This window comes from Maylandia zebra, linkage group LG10 (genome assembly GCF_041146795.1).
Source record: "Maylandia zebra isolate NMK-2024a linkage group LG10, Mzebra_GT3a, whole genome shotgun sequence".
Lineage (NCBI taxonomy): Eukaryota > Metazoa > Chordata > Actinopteri > Cichliformes > Cichlidae > Maylandia > Maylandia zebra.
In genome coordinates, this window is record NC_135176.1 from 14,476,861 (window position 1) to 14,503,333 (window position 26,473).

General features: G+C 42.2%; 2 protein-coding genes across 3 annotated transcripts; one reads left to right on the top strand and one right to left on the bottom strand.

The window, feature by feature from the left end:
- The first annotated feature begins 993 nt into the window (after positions 1 to 993).
- si:ch211-244c8.4 (uncharacterized) lies at positions 994 to 5,414 on the top strand. The gene has a single exon (XM_004564025.5). It carries the CDS (start codon positions 1,292 to 1,294, stop codon positions 4,421 to 4,423), a length of 3,132 nt encoding a protein of 1,043 aa, XP_004564082.2. The 5' UTR covers positions 994 to 1,291; the 3' UTR covers positions 4,424 to 5,414.
- A 1,950-nt stretch (positions 5,415 to 7,364) lies between these two features.
- On the bottom strand, positions 7,365 to 23,108 carry phldb2a (pleckstrin homology-like domain, family B, member 2a). Of its 2 annotated transcripts, none has more exons than XM_004564024.3 (17): positions 22,980 to 23,108; positions 20,441 to 20,515; positions 18,648 to 19,597; positions 18,182 to 18,514; positions 14,408 to 14,542; positions 13,645 to 13,782; positions 13,277 to 13,423; positions 12,380 to 12,490; positions 12,211 to 12,300; positions 11,984 to 12,121; positions 11,199 to 11,298; positions 10,063 to 10,258; positions 9,870 to 9,960; positions 9,637 to 9,783; positions 9,297 to 9,516; positions 9,073 to 9,158; positions 7,365 to 8,911 (listed from the first exon to the last, which is right to left on the bottom strand). In XM_004564024.3, exons 2-17 carry the CDS (start codon positions 20,493 to 20,495, stop codon positions 8,771 to 8,773), a joined length of 3,078 nt encoding a protein of 1,025 aa, XP_004564081.1. In that variant the 5' UTR covers positions 20,496 to 20,515; positions 22,980 to 23,108; the 3' UTR covers positions 7,365 to 8,770. The 2 variants fall into 2 exon arrangements, with proteins under 2 accessions (XP_004564081.1, XP_004564080.1); XM_004564023.3 differs by having other exon boundaries at positions 10,063 to 10,261.
- Positions 23,109 to 26,473: the final 3,365 nt, after the last annotated feature.

Here is a 26,473-nt window from a genome sequence, read left to right on the forward strand (position 1 = left end):
GTGAATATATCTTTAAGCGTCCCACTGAATCTTAACACAGCTCAGAATAGCCAGATTTTTTCAAAGAAGGCTGACCCACTTACACAGACTTATCCGGGCCAGAGAATGCATGTGGATGAGACAGCAGCTTTATTTTCAGACTTGCTGCTGTACGTTCTACTGCTGTTTCTCGAGCAGCCACAAGGAGCCGCCCTAGTTCTGCCCGCCCAAACTAAATTCATTAACCCGGTGATAATTAAAACATAACAAGTTCCCCCTCATAAATATACATCATTTGCAAATTAGAAAAGGCATGCAGGTCTATATAACTCAGGGCCATCACACAGATTTAAATGTTGAATTAGCAGTTGCTTCACAGAGTTTAATGCCCCCCTTTTTCTCGCTATCTCAAAAATCTGGTGGTGACTCTGTCAAGACGCTCAAAAGGTCATACCAACAAGCCCGAGTTTTCAGTGGGATTTTAAAAAACTTAAAAAATTAGCCACCACTAAAAAATATGAATAAAATAAAAAAGGATTACAGTTGGTTCAATGTTTTCTAAAAGGTGTTACAAATATGCTTTTTGAACACATATCCAACACATTAGATGAAAAGAAAAAGAAAGGCAAATAATATGCTAATTATATTCTAAGATTATTGCTCTTTATTATTATTAATAGACGTCAATTTCTATTCATAAATCACAGCTTCATGACACATTTAACAGACTGGTGAGAGTTGCGGTGATGCAGATGATTGAAATGAGGCCAGTTTATTTAGAATTAAGGCAAATCCACAGCACAAACCAATTATTAGGCTGCATGTAGAGGTAGCGCTGCCCTAATCTGGATGAGACATTTTATATAAAGCCAGATCATTGAGAATTGAAAATGTGGCCCTATTAATGGAGCATTTGTCTTTGCTGTTTATATAAACAGAGTCATCAGACAGGAAGAGAGGAGGAGAAAGCTATGTTCAGGGTGGGTTGATGACAGCCCCTGGCTCTGCATTGCTGACGAAAGCTGCTTAGCCCCTCAGTTGCTATGGCAACCAGGGAGGGCAGCCAGACAAAAATGAGCCAAAGGGGAGGGGCTTTTGAGGGAGAAATAGAGGAGAAAGGGCTGGATGGGAAAGAAAGACGGAGGGAGGGATACGGACAAGTGATAAAGAAACACTGAGAGCAGAGGAGGTAGCGCAAGGCTACACACGGAGAAAAAGGTCTGGATATAAATGCTCCATCACTGGCTGGGGAATAAAATCTGCAGCAGCTGACAGGAGGATACAAAAACAAAAAGGGGGACGCAGAGAGAAGATGGACGTACAAACAGAGAACATGGACCCCCCACCTTGTGAATCGCAGCCAAGTGGAAAAATCAGAAAAGGATTCAAGCTGTTTGGCAAACGCAAGCCAGGTAACATCTTTTCTATTCGAAGCAAAGGAGATGGAAACAACAAGTCACCTGTTCACAGGAGCAAAACACTAGATGGATTATCAGAGAGTCCTGCGCCAGATTCTGAGCAGGAGCCGGACAAGGAAAAGGGACAGGAGGTGAGCGAGGCAGAGAAGGAGCAGGCAGAGGAGGAGCAACTCGGCGAAGATGGCGTTCTGGCTGCCGCCCCTGCTCGCAACTCAGTTTCTTCAGCCAGCTCAGCCAAGTCTCTCAGCTTCCTGTCACTGCTGAGGGGTGGCAGGAGGGGAGTGGGGGACCGCCGAGTCCACACCGTGTCCCAGCCAGTGGGTCGCCAGCGTCGTGGGCTGAAGGGTCTCTTTGGAAATGTTAAGTTCAAATCGAAAGATAAAGAGGAGAAGGAGGAACTCCCTCCTAGTCCGCTCCTCATGTCATCCCGTGCCAACAGTGTTGAAATCATCAAAGAGGACCTCACCCTCACACCCAAATCCCAGCCTCGCTCTCTGGACAGCCCTGAAACAGAGAGGCATGAGCACGTCAAGAGTGCAACAACTCTGGACAGTGCAACCCCATCCCCACCAGAGACTGCAACTTCCCAGGTAACAACAAGCAATGTGAGTAAAACTCATGAAAATGTAGCGCCGTCGCCCACCCATGAGCCACCACTGGTGCCCGGGGACACCAGCCTGAGCTCGTTGCTTGCGGACATCTCGTCTCTCCTGACTTTTGACTCCATCACAGGGGGTGGGGACATCATGGCTGATGTGGAAGCAGAGTGGGGGAAAGCGAGCAGTGCTATCAGCGCTGTGGTGACTGAGGTCACGCCAACATCCACATCTCCCTTCTCCAAACGCACTATCTCCTCTCCGCTGAGTCCCACAAAAGTCAGCACTGCTTCCACAGCAAAACCTTCTCATGTAGCCGTCCCCACTGCCACTTCACCCCAACCCTTTACTGCACTGTCGAAGGCAACTACAACCTCTTCTCCCATTTCCAAGCCAAGCACCACCCCCACAACTTTCACCAAATCTTCCACTCTGACAACTCCCTCAGTCAAACTGAGCTCAGACTCTACTCCAGCCTCTGAGCCTTCTGTCAGCGCTAAAACCATCACAGCTCTGGCGCCAACTACAACAAAACCCTTAGCGTTTCCTGTAACTTCAACAAACCTTTCAGCTCCAACGTCTTCCTTTGTGATTACAAGTAAATCTACAGTGATGTCCATCTCTACAGCAACCACAGCTCCTCCAAACACCCCAGCCTCTGTAGTAAAGGCTCCCTCATTTAGTCCAGTTCTTACCTCTACAGCTAGCAAACTGGCTTCACAGACTGTACTGCCTCCTCAAACTACTACTTCTGTAAGTAAACCCAGTCTTGTAGCTACTTCACCCCCCGTCTCCACCAAACCCTCATCAATAACCCACAGCCCACCCATCCCTGTTGCTATCTCCCAGCCTCCCCCTGCTAAGTCAAATTCAATTAGCACTTCCTGCAAACCTTCTCTAATCTCAGTTACAGTAGACTCTAAAACCCCAGTGACAGCATCACCAGCCTGCACAGTTACAACAAAACCATCTTCTCCTGACCCGGGTACTCTCTCTAAAACAGCAGCTCCCACATCAGCTGCAACCTCAGCCTCTGCATCTGGGGCCCTTTTCAAGCCTACACTCACCTCCACCCTCACAGAACAAAATAAAAGCCCTCCCTCACATGTAACTGCTCCTGATATCTGTCCTCCCACAGCTAAAACCCAACCCAGCCCTGCATCTATAACAACTCCAGCTTCAGTTTCTTCAGCTAAGCTTCCTCCTGCGACTAAACCCACCTCTGCCTCGGTCTTGTTAGATAAAACGCCCCCTACTCTCGCACCAATTCCAGCACTTGCTACTCATGCAGCAGTTTCTACAGCATCTACTGCTCTGGGTCATATTCCAGTTTCTTTATCTAAAGATCAACCTGCTCCTGCTCAACCGCAAATTTCCCAATCTAAAACCCCTCCTGCCCCTGTTCAAGTCCCACTTTCTGTCTGTAAAGATCAGCCTGCTCCAGCTCAGATGGAGGGTCCTCAATCTAAAACCCCTCCTGCCCCAGCTCAGCCCCCAGTTACTGTATATAAAGATCTGGCCGCTCCAGCTCAAAAAGAAGTCCCTCAATCCAAACCCCCTCCCACCCCTGTTCAAATCCCAGCATCTGCATGTAAAGATCCATCTGCTCCAGCCCAACAGGAGGTTTTTCAATCAAAACCCCCACCTGCCCTGGCTAAAATCCCAGTTTCTGTATCTTCTGACTCTCCTGCCCCAATTTCTGTAGCCAAACCACTTTCTACTTCTGGTCAGATTCCAGTTTCTCAGCCAAAAGCCCACCCTGTACCTCCTGGTGCTCCTTGCCCTGTCACTTCTCTTCCTCCTACCCCTAAACCTCAGCCAAGTGAAGCTCCAGCCTCTGCTAAGTCTAGTGGAAGTGGACTAGCAACAGTGGATAGCCAATTGGCTAGTCCAAATGGCACAAATGGGGAGGGTGTGAAGACTGCACCGTGTAAAACCGAAGAACCACATAAGGAGTCGCGAACAAGCCTCCAAGAGCCCCCCAGAGAAAAGAGAACACAAGCCAAAGCATCAGGGCTGAGCAAAATCCCTGTCGTGGGAGGAAGCAGAGTGGGCAGGCTACCTGTCCGGGACAGCCAGCAACATGCTGATGAGGAATCAAACAGAAATCCGCCCACACCCGTGCTAGAAGAAGAAAGACCCCATTTTAACTCACATGATGCAGGAAACAAAGATAAAATCAGTGCTGCAGAAGCCACCTCAAAACACACCCAGGAGGACAGTCAGCACCCCCAACACCAGAAAGTTCTCACCAGTTCAGCGCGTGATTCAAAGATCCCCGTGAAGCACGGTGCACAGACTCACTCTGCCTCCCAAGTCCCTCAGACTAAAGAACCCCCTCGCACTAAGATACCCGTGTCCAAGGTTCCTGTCCGCAGAGCTGGTACTAAACCTGCAGCCACAGGTGGCAGCGCCCAGATAAGGAAATAAGACAGTGGATTGAATCAGTCGACTGCAGATTACTGCTCTGACTGCAACTTTTTTCCAACATCACGATTTTTTAAACTTTGCATTCTATACTGTAAATCCTGGCTGGTCTTTCTGTCATCTCTTGGCTTCACTACTTCATAAGCAACAAGAACAGAGTCAAGGAAACTGACAGCACTCAAGCACAAAACATCCCCGTGGGCAGCTGAAGCAACAAGCCCGGCTCTTTGGTGCTGAGCCACCCTAGACATGCACTCAGGAAAGGTTCGGGGTCACACCTGAACACAAAGCAGCATCGGTAACAAAGGATGAGCGAGATAAAAGGTCATAGGAACACAGTCTGTCTCTCTCTCTCTCTCACACACACACACACCCTTTCACACAACATGGGCGAGTGCCTTTTTGAGGGTGCTTTTCCTACAGACTGTCAGAATTTTTTCAGTCTTTTCTACAGTACTTTTAACTTTTGTTACTCCCACTTTTTGTAGGAACCTTCAAGTCTTTTTTGTCTTTCTTTTCAGCAAGTCTCTTTGATAATAACCAATCCCTTTACCTTTTATTTATGCCAGGAGATGAACCGCAGGAGCTCTATAGATAAATGCAACAACCAAATTTTACATTCCACACCTTTCTCTGGATGTATGTAGCAGAAAAAAAACATGCCATGAAGCTTTTGCACAATATGTTGAACTGTACAGCGCCCGTGTGTCCACCTGCTCATATGTAACATACTCAGATCTCACTGTGAACTATGGGAGGGGCTGTGGTTTGAAAGAGTGGAAATTACTCCTCGCAATGAAATTGACAGTGGAGAGCAGCCATTAAAAATGGCATTGTGGACAGAAAGGATGGTGGGATGAGATCTCCAGCTCATGAACTGGCACATCTTTATTCATGTCCCAGTTATACTCGGATGAGAACAGCATCTCTGTGTAGAGACTCATCTATGTTGTCCTGTTTCCTATTTAATCAATAAAACAATATGAGTACCTAACATGTGGGATCTGTCTAAGTTGTGAACTGCACACCGTTTTTCATACTGTTGTAGTTTTAACATGGGGAGATACGAACACATGCCTGCAAATAACTCGGATTATATGGAAGGAACATGTAAATCTGAAATATAAGTAAAGGCTAAGAATCAGAGCAAAGAGAAGGAGTAATATTATATATTTTCCCTGACTGATCTTCACCATCTTACATGCAGCCAAGTCTCAGCTTGTCCTCACAGACACATCATTCCAGCATCATCCACACTCCAAGCTCACTGACCTGAATAGTGAGCACATGAATGCCAGCTGAGCCAGGCCAATCAGCTGCGAGGGAAAACGCTTAACATGCATAGCCTACCTTATTATCAAAGGGAAAAGGGTCTGGGAATGTGTGTCATTGCTATTCTTAGTGTAAAAACATACCTAATGGACATGCTGAATGATTCCACTCTGACTGAGTCGATGATTTGCTTTGGAGTTTAATATCACTGCTGATAATTTTATTACCAAACAAAAAGGAGGAATGAGCAACAAAGATCATTTATTAATGTTGCACGGAGACAGAAAATGCAAGAAAAATTTGACTGGTTAATAGCAGATGAAGTTAAAACCCCAGGTTAAGGATGGGAAACTGATCTGAGTCATGGGATGATGTTAAGAGGACTGTTGCGTTACGAAGAGGGAGCAAAGCCTGAATGTTCTTTTGATTTACAAAATGAGGATTGCAGAGGTGACACAAAAAGACCTCTGTTTGATTTTGAAAGCCAGAGGGCGCAGGCCGAGAAGAGAAAAACACGAGGATTGCACCACATCAGGTGTCGATGCAGGCTATCCAGGGCAACACGTCTCCCTGAGAAAGGAACAGTTGCTCCCTAAGGCCCTGAGCCAACACATGTTTGCTTCCTGGCATAACACCTGCACACTGAGATGTAAACACTCAAATAAATGTCTGTAGATTTATAATCACGTCTGTCTGAGGAGGTATTGAGTTGCAGGCTCGCACTGTGCCACAAGGTAATAACGACATTATGCTCTCCATCACTGGAAAACACTGGTGAGATCCTGTGTACGTGAATGCTGCTTTGTGTCAGCATCCATTCACATGATTATCCAGCAGTCTGGATTTCATACTGTAAGTGAGAAAGATAACAGCCGAGAGCACCGCGCAACAACGGTGTGCGTGTGTGTTAGTGGAAAATACTTTTATGCTATGTTGTATGATCTGTCTCCGCAGTGTTTATACAGATTGTTTTGTCTGTTTCCGTGCACACAGTCTCGCTATCTCTGAAGACAGGCCCCCCCGCCCCAATTATTTAACACAAACTACAGCAGCCATAATGCACCGAGGCCAACCTGGCTTTCTGTGGCGTGTCTGTGTTTGTGTGTCTGTTTCTGCCTCTGGAGAGGCTACGTGCCTCTTTAGAACCTAATTTAGCATGCTTCATTCTTTGTTTCCATGCCAACCCCACTAGGTCAACCAATAAAAGGCTGTGGTATTGGAAGGCGGGGTTTCAAACATGAGTGCGTTAATGAGCACATGAACAGCACATAAGACCAGTTATTAGATGCTATAAGGTTTAAAATTGAATTACACTAAGTTATTTAGTGGAATATAATATTTTATATCCTATATAATTATTTTTTTTAGCACCAAAAAGAATTTATGGCACAATTTCTGAACTTTAAGTGACATTCTGGAGGCATTAGCAGTATATCTGCAACAGCTGTGTTGTGTTCCAATATTATCTTCTCATATTTGTTCCTTTATGTATTTATTTACAGGTGCTAATTGCAATACACACGTTTCATTTGTTTGCCTTTTCTAAATCTCCTTTGTATTTGAAAACCATTCACTTTTTTGGTTTCTTATCAGTTTGGTTCACATGCTCATTACTGTGTAAGCTGCATGTACTGTAGCGACACAAGAAATGATATACCTTTAACAATACGACTGATGATCAGAATTATTTATTTATCACACACGTTGAGTATAAAAATCTGTAGCATAGAGTTACTGTTAATAAACAAAATATAAAATATGAAGTGTATTCAAAAATATATATGTATATATGTATATATAAATGCAGTAATTTCGGGGGTTTCAAGGCTTATGTTTCACACAGTGCACAACAGCACAAGGATGAGATGTTTACCTGGCAAACGCCTCTGGTCACAGAGAGACATCAACCAAAAAAGCAACAACTTCACCTGCAACACTGTCAGCTCTGCAGCCTGATCTGCACTCTACAGTGAGCCCTGCAGTCTGTAACCCGACAGCTCGTCACCTGGTGTGACAGTGATCTTTGATTATCAAACACAGCCAGAGAATACGTCAAATATTAAACACATTAAAAAAATCGTTTTGCTTTCTAGATGACAACCTCTGTCATTTGTTTTAGCACGATAAACTAGGCTTTACAAGTAAACAGATTAGATTGAACATGTAGATTATTAAAGCTTTCAATAATTACTCATATATACTAAGTGACTTTGGCCAGAGCAGATTACGTCATTCCAGTCTGAGGGCTCGCTGAGGACCTCTGCTGGTGAAAATGCAGATATGAAAGGTGTGAGGAACGTGGGTGATGCAGCACATACAGCATCACTGCTGCACGACATGGCTTCATTCACGTCAGGCCTGCAGCCACAGCTACAGACAGAGGAATCTAACTGCACTGTGGTCATTTTCTGCCTCTAGGAGTCAAATATTTGCCTAAAACTGCTAATAACTTAAAACAATAAAGTCACAAAGTGCGTACGATAATCCTTCACAAATTTAATTTGCATGTGTGAAGAAAAATGGTTTGTTCGTTTAAATGGAAGTGACCCACACGTAAGCATAAGTGAGCTTACGCTGGCAGCAGCATTCAAAGTGACTGGCTTTAAAATGCAGTATGCTAATAATTGAATATTAGTGACGATATCGAAGTAATACATCAGAGTCGACATTCAGAGGAAAAAAATTTCAGTCTGACTAAAGGCGAGTGCAACCAGACTGCAGGTGGAAGAAAGCAAGAGGTGGCCACAGTTTACAGGAAGCTGTTGGACAGCCATACATCTGTAGTGAAGCAGCATTAGGGTGTACCGCAGTTTAGAAGGGTAGCTGATTAAACAGGAAGAGCGTACTGCGGAAAGAAAAACTGGAAAATGCAACAGCTACAGTTTTAAGTGCTGAAAGAAGTAAACAGCTTGATTATGAAACTATCATGCCACTTCTTTTGATCTACTTATACAAGATTACATTACAAAGTCTGTATTTGAGCAGAAGTTATGCTCAAGCTCATTTGTAGACAACTTCAAGTGTAAACTGAAGCTTAAATTTTTTTAGGTAACCTAGCAAACAATAATTGTAGCTCTGTTAGACCATGAAGTGCATGTGTCCTTCAGCACCGGTTACAATAACATCCATCCAGATACGCATGGCTTCAGGGGATGGAGCCACCATGTAGTACACCCGATCGTGGGTCTTCACACTGAAGGTCAGCGAGGGGTTGGGGCTCTTGTGTGTGTAAGTGAATGTCATTTTTGAGAAAAAAGTCAAATAATATAGAGTAAAGGAGAGGGGGAGGAGAAAAAAAGGACAAACAGGTGTCAATACTATACAATGCCACGTGGTAAAATGCCACGGATACACAAACACACGCATGTAAACGGACTCACTTTGTGTGCATTCTTTAAATGGTCATAGTACACCTCCTCTATGGCTTGGAAGTAAATGACGCCTTTCATCTTGGTCTCGTGTTTGTCTGCAGCCGGGAGTATAAACAGAACTGCTGTGTCAAAGTATCCTAGCGTAGCTCAAAGTTAGCAGCCATTGCTGCAGCAACTTTGTCGCACCAAAAAAGCTGCACATCAAAGTAGAGACGTAAAAGAAAGATACTCACCTGCATAGTAAGTGAGTGTCCTGCGATTGTGGTCAAAGACAAACCAGCGCTTCTTCCACGTCTTGATCTTTCCTCCCATTTTGACGAGGAACCCGCGACAGGTTTTGTCAGTGATGGCCAGATGGAAGCAGGCGTCTGGGTTGTGTCCGGCTGCTTCAATGTGGCCGTGAAGATCAAAGTCGTCTTTTCTTACTGGGTGGTATCTTGTCAACAGTCGGGACTGCGATAAAATTAGATGAAAGTAGACATTTTACTCGTCTTTATCTGAAATGTAGTTACACAAAGCTAATGTGAACTACAGATTGGATTTCAACATCTTCTCGTGAGTTTTTATGAATACCTGTGATCTCTGCTTCTCTCTGAGCTTCACCTCTCTCTCCACAAGCTTCTGTCTCCTGCTTGTTTCCTCTTGCAGCCGTTTCTCCAGTTCCTCTCTTCTTCTCCTCTCCTCCTCCAGAGCCTGCCTGCGTATCTCCATCTCCCGCTCCTGCACATGTAAGTAAATTACATTTATAATAAAATGCACACATCCGACATGCAAGGTTACAATTTAGGTTAGATTTGGCTCAGTACTCGATGCTCGAGGAGTCTCAGCTTCTCGGCCTGGGCCTCGCGGAGCAAACGCTCCATCTCTTCAATCTTTGCCATATTGGAGGTACTGGCACTGATAATAAATGGAAAATACAAGCTGTCAGTAACAAATAGACTATCAAAGAAAGAAGAAACTTCCTTTGATGAGTAGCTCATCGTGTTTCCTGTCTCTAACCTTGAGATGTTGTCTGGGGAGCAGGCAGAGAAGCTGGTTTCCAGGCTGTCAGAGCTGTCCACGCTGATGGTGTCTGACGTCTGGCTGTTGTCCGGGTAAGAGAAAGAGTCCAGGAAGACGTTGGGCTCAGAGACCAACCTGTTGCAAAAATCACTCTGTCTTTGCCTGTCTTCATTTACATGTGCGTGGCTGTTGCCTGCTGACAGAAGAAAATATTAAAATAACAAACTGAAAATACCATCAGGACACATGTTTGTTAACAGACAAAATCACATCCAAAGAGCTGCAATGCATTAACTACATGGCCAAACAGGATTAGGTCTTCTAAAAACAGAGTAATCAGAGTAAAAATAGGCAATTGCACAGGTTACCTGGTGGTAACCTAACAAATGTGGTCTGACTCAGACTGCCTGTAATCATTCTCAGACAGTTTGGCAAAGGCTTGCAAATAATTGCTGTCTAATTTGTAAATGCAGACAGATTGCCAGCACGTTGCAATCAATCTAAGTCAGTCTGTGCTGATGAGTGCAGCTTGTCTGTGACGTATCGTTGCAGTATTGCACTTGGCTCAACTCGTTGTATTCTGGTTATATTCCTATATAAAAGCAAGCTTGCTGAGCTCCTGAGTCCTTTTATAGTTAACCTGTCCCCATCACTACTTGTAGATGAATTTCTTTTTCAAATCTATGAGGTTCTGGCAGAATGTAGGTAGTAAGTGTAACATATTTACAATTTTTGATGTGCCATAACTGCCAACTCGACCCCATTCAAAGGCAAACTGAGAGCAGACAGACTGCATCTTATGATTATTTTATCACTGTCTTGATGCAAAAAATTGCAAAAATGCTGTAATTTCGGTTTTTTCATTAAAGAGATTTGCATTTGTTTCTTGATTTGAAACAAGCAAAGCTAAAAATCCCAATTTTCTTTCTTGTATAATGTAGCATTTCTGTTCTGTGTTTTTTTTAACATCAGTTTTAGACTAAATGTATCTTGCTTTGTGCAGTGACACAGATTTTCAAAGGACCACAGCATTTCCTGACCTCACAGTCATACAGCCCCAGGAGCAGAGCCGATCTACTACTACAACTACTACCAAGAGGTTGACACAGATGAGACGGGACAGTGTGACTCACTCTTGGGCAAGCGGCGAAGGTTCACCTCCCGAGGGGAGAAGCAGAAGCCTTGTGGGATGACACTGCCACAGCTTGAGCTTTGGGACAAAGGAAGGTGAGGCTGAGAGGGGAAACAAGAGCACACGTGCTGTTTAGGACTGCATTGTATAGCTGTATATCTCAGATTTCTGTAAAGTTATTTATTTCATATTCTGTATAGTTTTTCATATTTTTATTTCCTGTTCATATCCTGTACATAGCTTGTACTCACTACAGCCTGTACATACCTATAGTTATAGAATATTTACAACATACTTCATACCGTGTACATTATAACATACCATAATAGACCCATTTCTGTAATATACTTACATATCTATATTATTGCTAATATATATTGTAATATATCTATATCACTAAAGCACTTCTGGATGGATGCAAACTGCATTTCGTTGCCCTGTACCTGTGCATGTGCAATGACAATAAAGTTGAATTCTATTCTATTCATTCTTCAACATTTACAGAAATGCAAACTTCATGAGCTGGATGGATGTTGCAACCCAGACTGAAACTGAGAATTCCTGTTTGGGTGGATCATTCTCAAGGGATAAACAAATAACTAGGGCAAAGCATCTGCAGGCCAGAATCTCCATGAGCACAATCATTTTGAAAGTACCACTGCAAATGTTTTAAAAAGTCGACACGCTAAGTGCTCTTTAACATAGCAGACTGAGGGAGCAAGCATTAACTTCCAGTTTGAGCCAACCTTTTCCGTCTGCTCAGATTTTCTGAAAAAACCTAAAGACCTTTGGAGGAAGCGTGCGTCCGAGGGATCTGCCATAAGTGGTGAGCAGCTGCTGGCTCCTTTTATGAGGTTGACTGTCATTTGGATGTGATGAATTTTCCTTGCTGCTTCTCCGTCTTTCCTTCAGAGTGTGCAAGTGCTGCACAGAAATCAGAGCAATGAAAAGGAGAAATAGGATTTTTAATATTAAAAACCTAAAGCTGCACTGTTTGTGCCACTGACTCCTACCTCTTTGAAGGCCACAGGATTGTTAGCGAAGGTCTGCCCCTCAGACAGCTCTGCATACTTTCCTTCCAAAGACACCAATTTCTCTCTCTCCTGCAGACATGAGGCACTCTTTAAGTAAATAAAACCGAAGGCTGTGTTTACAATTGTAACATTCAGAGAATTTTCAAACCTTCTGAAGCATGACGAGCAAATTGTTCTTCTCTCTCTGGAAATTCTCCCGTTCCTGCTGAGCCTGTAAAGTAATCTGAGATGACTGTTTCTTGAGCGTCATGAGTCTTTCCTGTGAGAAATAAGGAGCGCAGCATTAGTACACATTACATATGTCAGCGTTCACAAAGCGCGAGGCAGAACAACGCGGTAAAAATAAAAAGCAATGCAGAGATATTGAGAAAGTAAGGCAGAAAATTCTAATAAAGGCAGTTCAGTTTCTGGGATATACTACACCCTCTTTATAAGCAAATATCTTTACCCAGTTCCTGTGCCCTTTCTGGGTTTTGATACTCAATAAAAAAAAGTGTTCAGTTGGCCTTAAGCATTGCATGCTTACCATTGATGGTTTCCTGCAATTAGTTCATGCTTTGTGCTGCAAATCTCATAATTTTGAAGCTTTATTTTCATGCAAAACCTGCAGTAAGATTAATGACAACAGACCACAGTGTAGTAAATTCAACAAAAATACAGAAAAAAAAGCAAATTTACAATCATCACTAAAAAACATGTTTGCTTTTTACCTTCCATTGTGTAAAAATGCACTTTTTAAAGTCACTATTCATTATGTGTATATAATATCTGTAACAGAGTCCCTCTAGAAAAATTATATAAAATGTTTTTTTTTAAAGAAGCCGTGCTATTTGATAGTGTCCATATTCCTGTGTAGGCCAGACTTAAAAATTGCACACCCTAAAGATCTGAGTTAAGTTTAACATCTTGTTAGGATTAATTCTGCCACAGTGCTCCAGTTATTAAAGTTACTGAAGAAAAATACAGGTTAGGGTGTTACAATGTCGGGTGAGTTATACATGCACCACATGCAGCATGCACACTTCTATAACTTCACATGTTGTACCTTGCGGGTGACAGTAAGGCGCTGACAGTCTGCGATCTCTCGCAGCAGCTCTTGGCCCTGATTCTCTTTTTCCTCGTCCTGCTTAATTTCTCTCTCCAGCTTCTGAAACTCCAAGTCCTCCAAACTTTTTGACTGCTCCTCAGTCTCCTGAGGAGCAACCAGGAAACATAAAAATTCAAACCATGTGAAAGAGTAAAACTTTGGGTAAACTGCCTTAACACAAATCTATGAATATACAAAGTATAGTTGTTGTTTTTTAGCTCAGTATACTGAAATCCTAATTAGTGGAATACTAGAAAAATACTTCTCAGATTTCATAACAAACCTAACCCTAGGAAATAATTCACTGCATTTCTTGTCATTTTTACCTGTGACTTCTCAGTGTGGTTCATTTTCTCAACATTGTGAATTTTTCCCTTGAGCTGCTCCAGAAGCTCCTTATCCCTCTGCAGCTGGGCCATCTCCGACTCTTGTTCTCCTTCCAGCAGAGCACACTCCACCTCCATCTGCAAGAAGTAGCAACGCAAGGGTGACAATATCCCTTTGGACTCATTTTTGGACTAGTGCACCGAATAGGACATTCGCAGGATTTCAGCATGATGCTCGCTTCATCAGTTTTTAATCTGTGGAGCCTGAGTTAACTTACAACTTTATTATTTCTAATCAGCAATGATTACTCTTCCATTGATACTTTCCAATGAGCTTTTCTTAATAACACCTAGTTTTAAATGTAGAAAAGCCCACAGCAGGGTGTTTTCCATCTCTATCTGTGACCCTGACCATCCAGCAGTTATAAAGTCACCAGTTTTTAATTCTCACTGAGTCTCACAAACACCTAACACTTTTATTTAAGATTCATTTACCTGTTTGTATAGAATTAAAACATGTGTCCTCCCAACTAAAAGTACCCTGCAGTCGACCTCCATGGATATATCCCGTATTGTCATGCTGCTCCATCAACACTCCAGCAATTAAATAGAGTATTATATGTGTATAGAGCAATCAAAAGGAGTATTATATGTGCACATGTCTTCGTCTGAAAGGTTCTTTCATCTCCAGAAAAGCGGATTAGCTAAATATTTTAAAATGAAGAACAAACTATTCGTGTTTGTGCTGCACTGTGCCGTCTACCTCTCGAAGAGACTCCTCCATCTGGTTGTCCAGGTCTTTGATCTTCTGCTCGAGCTCTTCTATGTTATTCAAAACTTGGATTCTTTCTTCCTCTATGTGCGTTACTTCCTGTTTCAGCTGCACGCTCTCCAAAGCCTGTAACGACATCAGGAACGCAGATAAATGCTCGGCTCTCCAGGAGGCTGCGCATTGTGTAAGTACAAATATACAAACAAAGGTCCCCGATCAAATGGAAAAAGAGACTTTATGCAATTACACAAAAAACAACAGCTCTCTTTTTGCTGTGTAAATTATGCTGATATACTTTGCCTCCGTGCAGAATCAGGTTTTATTGAATTAGACGACAGCAGCTGCTGTTTTAACTCATCCAAGCTGGATCAGTGACAGCAGGGATTCTTTTCCGCTGGCCATAATGGAAATCTCTATCAGTGCACTTCACCACCACTCATGCTAAAGCACTCCCACATACTGCACCATCGACCACCACCCTGCAAACACTCATTCACAGTCATATGTAGGTGTATTCGAGACATCCTGTAATATCAGTAATATCAGGTATTCTTCCCTTAAGGACCTATGTTGATTTTTTTCTCTGGACAGATGCTCATGTGAACAACAGCTCTAGTTTTCCAGATGGGTTGTGAGTGCTCTCTTTTCACTGCACACAAAGCTCTGAGGAATGCAGGAGATGGCAGAGAGGGTATTTGGAGTCTGTAAACCTCTGTCACGACTGACACATAGCAGAAAATAATAGCATCAACTTGGAAACCTAATTTTATAACCGTGTGTTTACATGACAGCTGGATCTGCTACATTACCTGGGTTAATTATAATTACATTTTTTTGGAACATCTTCCATCCATTTATCCTCAGCAGAAAGTTCAAAACATCTGGAAAAACGCATGGCTCTGCCACACATATACACTAGCATTCTTCCAATCACACAACTGCAAAGAGCTGCGCACACACACTCACACACACACATATGCGCATGCTAATGCTCTGTGGGATAAAGTCATTTCCTGTCTCTCCCCCCCAACAATTTGAATGACTGAAACAAAACTAGGACTTCTTCATTAAAACCAGACACAACCCTAGGTTGTTGCTGCTCGAGAGTGGAAAAGAAACTGGCCTAGTGGTCTGGCTGGGAGCCTAAACTCCAGTATTTGATATATTTGATTTCTTTTATATTTGTACCTTAAACATGTTCATCTGGTTATTAGTTTGCAACACATTTATAAAATAGTAGTGAGAGAAAACATCAAAGCTGTGAGAAGATTGTGCGTAACTGTGATTTCTCTGTTTATGTCTGAACAACCCACATAAACATAAACTGAAACTATCAGCACACACTTACAGTAGTTATAATAGAATGCCTAATAGTTGTTATAATTATCCTTCCTTAAAGTTTGGGGGACTGCACACATCATTTTTTAAAGCTCTGACACAATTTTGTCATGCAGTACTGTGCATGTTGGTCTTGATCCACTTACCTATTTCTATATACGTTGCTAGTAAAATGGGAAATAGGTGCAGAAATGTCTGCAAACATATGGCATATAGAAATATAGTACAGACATAAGGCAAAAACAGAGGAAAAGTTCTCCACGCTTCTTGAAGGACATTCAAAGCTCAGAGTTCAGTGTTCAAAGTTGAGAAACCCTGGAGAACTATTCAAAACAGCTCGAGACAACTTTAAATATTACAAGCGAGTCTGGCTCTGTGGAAGCAAAACATAAAGAAATGGGTGGCAGCTCAAAACTTTGACCCACCCCTCATTTCTTTATGTACTCTTTCAACAGAGTTCAAATACAAATATTTGGTCTCTCTAGAAAACTTTAAAACAAGGTTTTAACTGAAGTTTGGAGGAAATGTGGGATGGGAAAACTTGGATTGAAAAAAAAAGCACTCTGATATATAAACGGACAAAGATAAACAAGCAATCAGGAGTCAGATTAACTGCATTCCACAGAAGTGTGTGTTCGCTCCTCAGTCACTGTGAAAGTCATCTAGGAAGTAACCAGGGTAAAGATAAATAGCTTTAGGATCCTTGTCTAAATGTATCACTCATTATTACATCAACAACCTGCAAGAACTTGTTAGTTTATTCTGTTAGTATAAAGTAATACAATTTTTCTCTTTTCACCAAGTGACAAATTTTTAAAGCAAGTGATCAATTTTGATAACAGGTAAATATAGTGAATGGTCTGGTTCTTATATAGCGCTTTTCTACTCTTCAGCACTCAAAGCACTTTACACAACTTGTGCATTCATCCAAGCACATTGTTCTAAGTAACATTCACACTCCAATGGATGCATCGGAGAGCAATTTGGGGTTAATATCTTGCCCAAGGATATTTGGCATGCAGACTAGGGGTAAGCCAGGAATCGAACCACCAACCTTCCGGTCAGTAGATGACCTGCTCTACCGCCTGAGCTACAGCCACCCAGTGTGCTTTAAAATTAAGCCGAAGGGAGATGAGGGAGGGAGAGCTCTCTCACCTTTCATTGTGTGGTTACAGTTACTGAGAAGATGAGCTTTTAAGTTCAAATGTACCAGGGGCATGAACGAGTCTTCCAACTGGTTAAAAAGGCCTTTTGCCAACCAACAGTGCTACTTTAGGTTCTGAAGCTATTTCTAATAAACCTTCAGTAAACTATAGGCTTAGCAACAAAGTTAGCAAAGAAGTAGCGTTAGCAAGTAACAGATAAACATGTAGTTCAATATAAATATTCACATATTTAGGAGATGAGATGCCAAAAAAGATGCACTTTTAAACTTAAAAATTCAAGAGACCAGAAAAATACCCTAAATTTAGCTCCCTCTATGCTTGATAGATAACTGTTTGCTAACTTGTTAGCTAAAAGCCTTAACTCCAAAGGCTAGTTGTGGAGTAACACCAGGAAGCACGCTTAAAAGTAATGGAGATTCAAAGAAAAAAACTTACCAAATTTACCAAATTACAGCAGTAAATTTGCAAGAAACATCTCCCTGACATTCAAGTCCTAGATTTATGAGAAAAATAAATTACCTTACTGCCAAGGTGGGAAATTAATTTTCCCAAACTGGGATTGCTGTGGGGGGCTACATCAATAAACTTATAAAGAGATCAAATTAATACTTAGCAGAACTGAGTCCAGCTTATTGGTGCGGCAGCCACAAGACTCTCAGTTTCTCATGAGGCCCGATGGGAAAATACAAGTTCCCAGCCCTGCTTCACAACCTCATTAATATTTACCACTGGGAAACAGTGAAATCTGCTTACACTTAGTGTGTAAGTGTAGCAGAAGTAGACAAAAGCTATAACTACACCTGAATCAATATAGTTTTTCAGAATATTCATGCAGCGTCTCATTAAAGTGTGGATATGATGCTGACTGCAAATTAGACTTTGGATGTTCATCCACTGTAGGCAATGTGACATTAACTTCATATCATTGTGGGGTAACCCCCACAGTTTGTATGACTCCATACAACCAAAAAACAAAGGAAGTCTTTTCTTATTTATGTAAATTTCTCCTTAGAAAATTCCAGTAGTTTTTCTCTCAGACTCTTCCGACCTCCTGACTACTAGAAGGACAAAACTGTACCACTGAACTCCATCATACATGTTACAAACTACAAGATACTTCAAGAATAATAATGAAAACTGCACAACAACAAGTAGATTTATTCTTTCTGAATACTTCAGTTGATACCATCATTTTCTAGATTATATTATTTCTTTTTCCTAAACTTGTGCTTATAAAAGAGAACGGGTTCTTTGGACTTACTTTGGCTCTGTGATGCATAGAAGGCGAGGGTGCACTGCTGTTGAGACTGATAGCAGGTGAGTGGGATCTGGCCTCTCTATAGCCGCTCTGCTGACGCTGGCTGGCCTGCTGCTCCTCAGAGAGTTGGAAGTCTCTGGCTTTGGCTCCAAAGCAGCTCTCTTGAGCTGTGCTGCTCGGAGAGTCGGAGAACACTGAGTCATCGTCCGACACCTGCAGCTTCTCCAGCTCCTTATTGATCTTCTGCAGGTCAGAAACAGCTGATCCCGCTGGCTCTCTCGCTACCTGTCCCAACTCAGTGCACAGGTTTAAGATGGTCTCTAGACGCTGGCATTCCTGCAGATAATTGATTGATATTTGGTTAAAATTATTCTAGGAAAATATTGAACTGATTACATTTTCAGACAGGTGTATGAATAAATTGTTAAAGTGAAATAAAAGTGCACAAATTTGGGTAAAAAGAACTCACTAATCTCTGCACTTTCTGCTCCCTGAGTCGCTCATCTCTCTGATGCTGGTGGTAGTCTTTGAGCTCCTCTTTGCCATTCAGAGAGGTGATGCTGCCCACCCGTTGTCCCGGACTCAAACCACTCTTCCCAAAGGACAACCTCCTCTCTCCGATGCCCAGATCTAACCCCGTCCCATCAATCTCTACTCCCATAGAGCTCAGAGAGGCCAGGCTAGCCCTCCTGGGTGTGCTGGGCATGCTGGCTGGTACTGTCACATCTGGAGGCTGCTCCAGAGAGGAGAGACTGCGCCGGTTTCCTGCAGAGACCACTCGGTGGGAACCTACTGAGTGGCGTAACGGCAGTGACAGCGCAGGTGGATCTGCTGCATTGTGAAGCCGTGGCAGAGAACGGCTGTGCATACCCAGGCTATTGAGGGAGCCCGTGGAGTACTTCCTCTGACGGGAGTCTCCTGAAGCTTTGCCCTGTGAGTAGAGCCTGCGGGTCATTCTGGGGCTGGATGGCATACTGGCTGCTCCGCTTTTGACCCTGGGAGAACGTGGTATGGACTCCCCATAAGGGGAGACCATAGAGCTTCCATTTGAGAGAAGCAAGCTGTCTTGGGATTGGTGGCGAGCCTGGGAGTGACGGAGCAAGCCATTAGAGCTTAGCTGGCGATCACCTTGGCGAGGTGACGGCGGCACGCTGTTGCTGGTCATGTAAGAGATGTTTCTAGCGGCAGAAGGGGGACGATCTGTGTTACTGAGGATCGACAGCGGCCTGGTGGGCTGGGTTCCTACAGATGTACTCAAGTACTTGCGGCTGCACTCTGCTGCCCTCAGACTAGCCTCCAGAGCGCTCTTCCTGCGCTGCAGCGTCTCCATGAGTTCCTGTAGCTCGGCTTTCGAGCGGGAGCCCCTCAGCATCGTGCCAGCCACTGAGCCGCCACTGCTGTGCTCAATCTTCACACAGTCTGCAAAAAAGTGAAAATTGAGAGATCATGAAAGCCAATCTATTTTTGGCCTACATAAGGCAGTCAAGTTAGTTTAAGTACTTCAATACAATAAACAGCAGCTCAGCTTAAAAGAAGGGCTATCACATATGTGCTGAGTAAGTGGGGGGTAGAGAAACCAGCAAAGAATGTACTCTCATACAGTTCTGAGCCCAATACAAACACTGGCTCAATCAGTGGTTAAGTTTCTTCTAAAAATGGAAGAATGCTGGTGGACCAAGACCAGCCAGAATACATCATAGTCTCGGCAGCAAGAGGACACCCAAAATATCTGTGCCAGGGGGGTGGTTCTTGAGTCATGGGTGACCGGACGTTGAATATACAAAATATTAGGGAGTTTGTTTGAGATGAAAGAATGTTCATAACTCCTGCAAAATGAAATAAATAGTGAAGTGCACTGCTTCTCGTGTGAGCTCTCCCTGCATGAATAGCTGCAGTATGACTGCGCTCTTTAGACTCAAATAAAATTCTCAGCATTTTTTCCAGTAGATCAGTGTCTAAATTATAGTCCAGACGTCTGCTCCACAATGCACATTTACTCAGATATCATTTTAAGTGAAACCCAGAAGCTTTGAGGATGGACTGGAAAGACACGGAGCTGCTCCAGGAAAGCTAACCAAATACTCATAGTCCACTTTATTGTGATTCAGCCGACTCTGTTCTCTCCGTAAAGGTGGAAACATATTCCATTCAAATGGCATGTAATAAATATTAAATGTAATTGTATGATGTCATTTCCTGTTAGTGTCGCTTCTGAATAATGTAATTGTAGTAATCAGTAATATGATACAGTTGTTGTTTTACCTGAGCTGTAGCCCAGTGTGGCGACAGCACTCCTTTGGGGAAGCATGCTCTTCATCACATTGATTTAGCTTTGTCCTGTGCATGAAAGGAGAGGCAATCAATATACATCAATGAAAAACCTAAAAAAATAAAAAACAGGAATTTACTATAAACCAGATTCTTCCTTGTGTTAGATACTTTGCATATTTTTCTATGGCTTTTACTGCTGTTTATTTATCTAAATTGTTTTTGAGTAAGTTTCCAGTTTTGGAGATGTTGGCTATAGAAATGTCTTTTGGTGTTCACATAAGAAATCAGGACCCAGCTACTCAAAAAGCTCAAGAAACTTTACTGTAAACAATATCATGTAAACAATATCAGATTGTTACTATCAGGCTTAAATGAGAGCGAGGTGTCCATCATCCATCGGTCAGTCCTCCTAGAAAATTGGTCAAACTTTAATGATGATTTATTTGTCCTGATATGAGGGTTTGGGTAACCAATGACAACAAAACTTACCACTTTCTTTATGGACTTCTTAAATTACTTAACCTGTGACTTTCCACCGAGCATGAACCGGATGAGCTACTAAATCATGGAGACTTTCTTTTTTTTTTCTTTCTGCCACCCACATCTATCCATTAAAAGGAAAGCTTGGCTGAATGGCTAATGTGCAACACGACACCTTATCACTCTCAACGTGCTTTCTTCTGCTGAATAATATGGACGGTGGCTGTATTTTGGTAAAAGAGAAAATAGTTCCTGCTTGCAAAATGTGTGTGAATTATTTATTTATTTAATTTTTTCCCCCCCTTGGCCTGATAGCAACTGATAACTCCAAAATTAACCAGCTAAAGCAATAACTGAGCTCCACAGGTTGAAATTATTTACATTTTTTAAGGTTGGAGGGACTGTATCTTTAATATTTCACGTAAAAAATACAAATTCCACAGAATAAGTCACCACTCTGCTAACTTATCCTTCAAAATGCCAGAAAATAAGGACGTATAAAAACTTTCCTAAAGACTTGAGTATTAAAACAGGTCTAGAGGAAAGTTTTTATGTCTGGCCCTCTGTCACCAATAAAAACCAAATCTGAAAAGCAGTGCCCTGCGTCTTAATCAGTGTTTCAGCCACAGACTCATGACCAGTCATTCACACACAGTTTGAAGTCTAGACTCACTTCATGCTGAATGCACAAAATCAAAAAAAAAAAAAAAAAAAAGAAGTAAAAAATTTGATGGATTATAGGTTTTGACATGTCTTTGAAAAAACATTTAATTGGCTAATTAATGAGTAGATTGGATAATTATATAAACATAATCACACAGCCCTCAATCTCATGCTTTTCCAGTGGGGTGGAGTGGGGGATAAAGATGTGCGCTCTCCTCTGAGGAAAAGAAAAAGGAAGGCAAAAATAAAATATGTTAAATAAAAGAAAGAAATCCATCTTCAAATCCCCTCGCTCCAGGTCATAACTCACAAAGATCACAGAAAAGTAAGGATGTTATTGGTTCTGGTGATACTATCGAGGGATTTTAAAGAGTCAGACGTTTCCTGTATCCACACGCACAGACACAGAGTGAGACAGAGATGGCTGATCCAAGATTTTCTGCTCCTGCTGTCTGGAGGAAGAGGGAGAGGGAGCCTACAGGAAACAGGGTATCCTTTTACACAGTGACACAATCAATCAGTATGAGTTCATTCTCCAGACCTAAAAGAAAAACTGTCTCGTGTCAAGAGCATGAGTTTTTACTGCATTACTCGGGCTGCAGGCCAGCAGGGAGGTGCAGATCATAAACACACAAGGAGATGTAAACAGTTTGAGGAATGACCACTGATAAGCTGGCTTTCATCTAATGTGTGGCAACAAGGAAAGGAATACTTTCACACTGCTTTTTAAGGCCCTAACGTGCTGAAATTGCCATCGCCTTATGCCTCAGTCATTTTTATTCCCATGCAAGGGAAAAAAGTGAAGGGAAATCCCATGCAGTTAACAATTAGTTTAATTTTCATCTAATTAGAGGGTCTACAAAGAGCCAGAATATAACGTAGAATACGTGTTTTAACATATAGGAAATCTTCAAAGTTTTCTGACCAGCAAACCAAAGCATTAACTTTGAGGTTAAGGTAATATAAAAAGAAGATTTGATTGTATTTTTTATTTTTTGCTATGATAAAAAAAAATCATTAAAATGTCCTGATTTCACAGCGCACTGTACCTACAGGGATTGTGGTGAGTAGTCTGGAAACTTGCTGATAACCACTGCTGTTTTTGTCATCTACTTTCTTTGAATAGCGGCAGCATTTTCTGGCAACGTTAAGTTAATAAAGATAAACTTTTTTTTAGCCTACAAGAGTTATTTTTCTTTACACGTTTATTTATTCCAAGCATGTAAAAGCACAGACGCAGACAGATGTACAACAAACAGAAACAACGCGCAACCTTAAGTCTGACACAGCCGCCTGACTTTCCAGGAGCATCACTCTTTGTACCGACCAGCCAGTTTGGCATCTGCTGAAGCGAAATTTGAAGGAAAAGAAAAGAAAAGCGACTGACCTTTGCTTTCTGTCCCCGTTACATACTTATAGGATCTTTTAGTGATGAAGCTGAAGTCCACTCAATCCCTCTCTCTCTCTCTAAAACAGCACACTAAAGTCTTTCCATGACAAAGGACCAGGCTGGAGACCCTCTCCCCTCCCACCCTCAACTCTCCGCTGAGATCCTCCTCCACAGGAGAGAGGGAGAGGTGGGGGGGGGGGGGGGGGGAGTGTGTGTTTACTTTCGAGCATCAGACGCGGTTGCTGCCCCTCTCTGGTTAGATAGAGAATTGCTGATGAGCAAGGAGGGATGACAGAAGTGACTCTAGCTGTTTCTGACCTCTGACCTCACAGTGATTATTAATATCATGTTTTCATTATTCCATCGTGGACTCTGAGTGAATTACTGCAAGGCTGCGTTTGTCACGTGGTGGTGCTGATTCTCCACTTTCAAAGTAAAACTAATTAAATGTCCTGCCAGTGGTCTCTGGCCTTCTGCTTACAGAAAATTAGACATTAGGTTTTCAGACAGAGGAGGTTTTTCATAGTGTGCATTTTCCAAAAAAGAAAAGAGTTACAAAGAAAAAAAATGTTGACTCCTAGATTGTTGTTTCAGCAGTATGTGGAGGCGGGAGGAGGCCCCATTGCTATGCTTGAAACGGGGCCAACCTCACTCCCCCTTCCCAACTAACTGTGCAGGCAAAGGGTGAAAAACCCATTCTGCAACACAGAGCATACCTACTGATTTAATTGCTGTTTGTATAATCTCATTCCTGGTGGTGGGAAACACTTCCATACATTTTATCTTGGTATTCAATGAGAAAATGTGGGCTACAGAGTGAAGCAGCAGTTTCAGGGACCCGAATGAATGAAATGGTCGTTGTTTTTTTTCCAAAAGAAATCCCCTAAAACTCACTGAAAACCATCCCGAACCATCATGCATAAAAACTCCGGTTACATCATAGGGAGGGGGTTGTGAGTGTAGCGCAGCCGGGACGAGATGATTACTTCCAGATACTGTGGCGGGGTCTTTGTCTTAAAAGTGCACACGCACACTCGCAAGTCTGTCTGCCTCTTTCTCTCTCCCTCTCTCGTGCATTCTTTAAAGTTTCAGGAAAGTGCAATGACACATGTAAATCTTTAAAGGGGCCTCATTAAAAAAAAAAAAAAAAAAACAACTTTCAAGTTTATTACTAGCAAAGAAATGTTATTGTCATAGAGCAGTGGAATGACAAGGCACTTCCTGTCCAAAAGAAAGGTATGATTTAAAGTAACCATACAAAGATTTCCATCAGGCTCTGTGTGTATACGTGTGTGTGCGTAAGCATTTTTTCTTTTTTACTATAGACTGAACTCATGCATGAAGGCATTCTGTGGAGTCTAAGCTGTGGAAAAAGTAGGGAAGAAGTTGGTGTCAGATTATGGGAGTGGGTGTATGATCATCTCTGGTAATTTTTGGGAGGTCTGAGTCATAACGTGAAAAAGTCTCACATGTTTCGGCGAATAAGAAGCAGCGATTTGATTCACTTAAGCTTGGTTTCTTAGGAAATATCAATCAGCCCTATTGATCTTTTATTTTGTTCCAATTTCACAAATATATAAAGAAACCAACAACAAATGTTTATAGAAAAGTTCATTCTAGTTGCCTATTCTCTACAAACCCCATATCTTGGATATCTAATGCTGTAGTAAATAAATAAATCTGTCATTTGGCCTGCTGGCAAACCCCCAGCCTGCCATCTCAACCATCACACACTTTGACATGCTAAAACTGCACAATGTAGATTTACTCAGAGGAGTTTGTGTAACCGCTAATGAAAAAAGGAAACCCTCCCACAACCACTCTGTGGAGTGACCCGAGTAAAGTTAATCTGAGCAGCAGGATGTGGGCCCTAAAGTGACCCACATCACAGCTGTTTGGGTTGCTTATCTAGATGGAAAACGTCCATTTAATTCGAAAATTGGTTTAAGGTCCGATTGAAACCGCAAAACAAGACGCTTGTCTTTGTTGTGCCACCAAGCTTATAATTAAGTGGCTGTGGTGTAATGAAGGCGGGTTGTCCAGACGTCTTTAGGCAGTGTGACATTTGTACAATGCAAACAATTAAATCATGTCCATGTTTATATTGCAATACGACCATAACACAAATCAAGCTCAAGTCCACCGTCTGCACAGACACAGAATTCTGTTGGTCTCGTAAATAACCAGTATATTTAATACTTGTATACAACCCTGAGTCCCAACTTCAGGATGATTTTCAAAACTCACAAAACTGTATTTGAGTCCCAATCAAACATAGAAAACATTAAATGTTTAAACTTAGGAAATGCACCATTTTAAGAAACAATGTTATTTTGAAAAGCATCCACTCTTCTTTTATCAACAGCCTTGGGTCTTCTATGTTGTATTTTAGTCAATGCTAAATGTTTCCAGCTGGTGAAAGATTATGACTGCTTGTATGCCAGTTCAGCACCAGAAATCATCTGGACGGGAGCATATTTTCTAAAACCTGTACATACCTTTCGGCATTGATGATGGCTTTCCAGCAGCTGCCAGTTTCACAGGCATTAATCTGCCTCCATAGGTCACAGATGCAGGAACTGAATACTGATCGCAAGACAGATTGTCTCTCGTCTTAGCCCAGAGAACACTGCGTCCATGTTTGCAAGTGAATTTAAATTTTCGTTTTCAGCTGACCACCGACCAGCTCTCCACCTTAGTCTATTTTAGTTGAGCTTTGACCGAGTTCACATATTTGCATGCTAGAGCTTTTTCCTGCATTTGTGGATGGCATGGTAAACTGTGTTTACACAGCATCCCAACTTTTTTGGACATGGAGCTTGTATGTTTTGGTGATGATATGTAGAATAAATCAAAAGCCAGACAAAGGTGAGCCCAGTATAGGCACTTTGTTTTATTTTAAAGCCAAAGGGGAAAAAAGCACAAACTCAAAGTTCAATCATAGTTTAGACAGCATGATTCAGGTACTATATGAAGATGATAATATGACCAGACACATGCTGAATTTTACCAGTTTGATCTGGATCACCTTTCTGTGTGTGTGTGTGTGTGTGTGTGTGTGCGTGTGTGTGTGTGTTGCTCCACCACTTGATGCTCATTGATTTCCAAACACTAACATGGATCACAGTTGGTAAATGCACTTGATTTTTATGGTATAGAAAGTACAGGCTTAGTATTTTCAAATCCATCCCTCTGCAGGTTACTGGGTTGTAGCCCATCACTCCCGTCCAAAGGTGTTTCTTCTTCATCTTCTTCTTCTTTAGTGTCTGGCAGTGAAGTCACACTAGAGTCTTCATCTACATTTGGCACACTCCTTAAAAGTTCATCCTGCACATCCGATTGCGCTGGTTCTCTGTTACGATCAGCGCCATCGTGTCGGATTATGCATGAAGCAGCAGTGTTCAGACCTTTGTGATGTGCAGCTTCAACAGGGTCTGTTCCATTACACCTATGTGAGTCTGTTCTGCTCTCCATTGCTGTATCAGGAACGG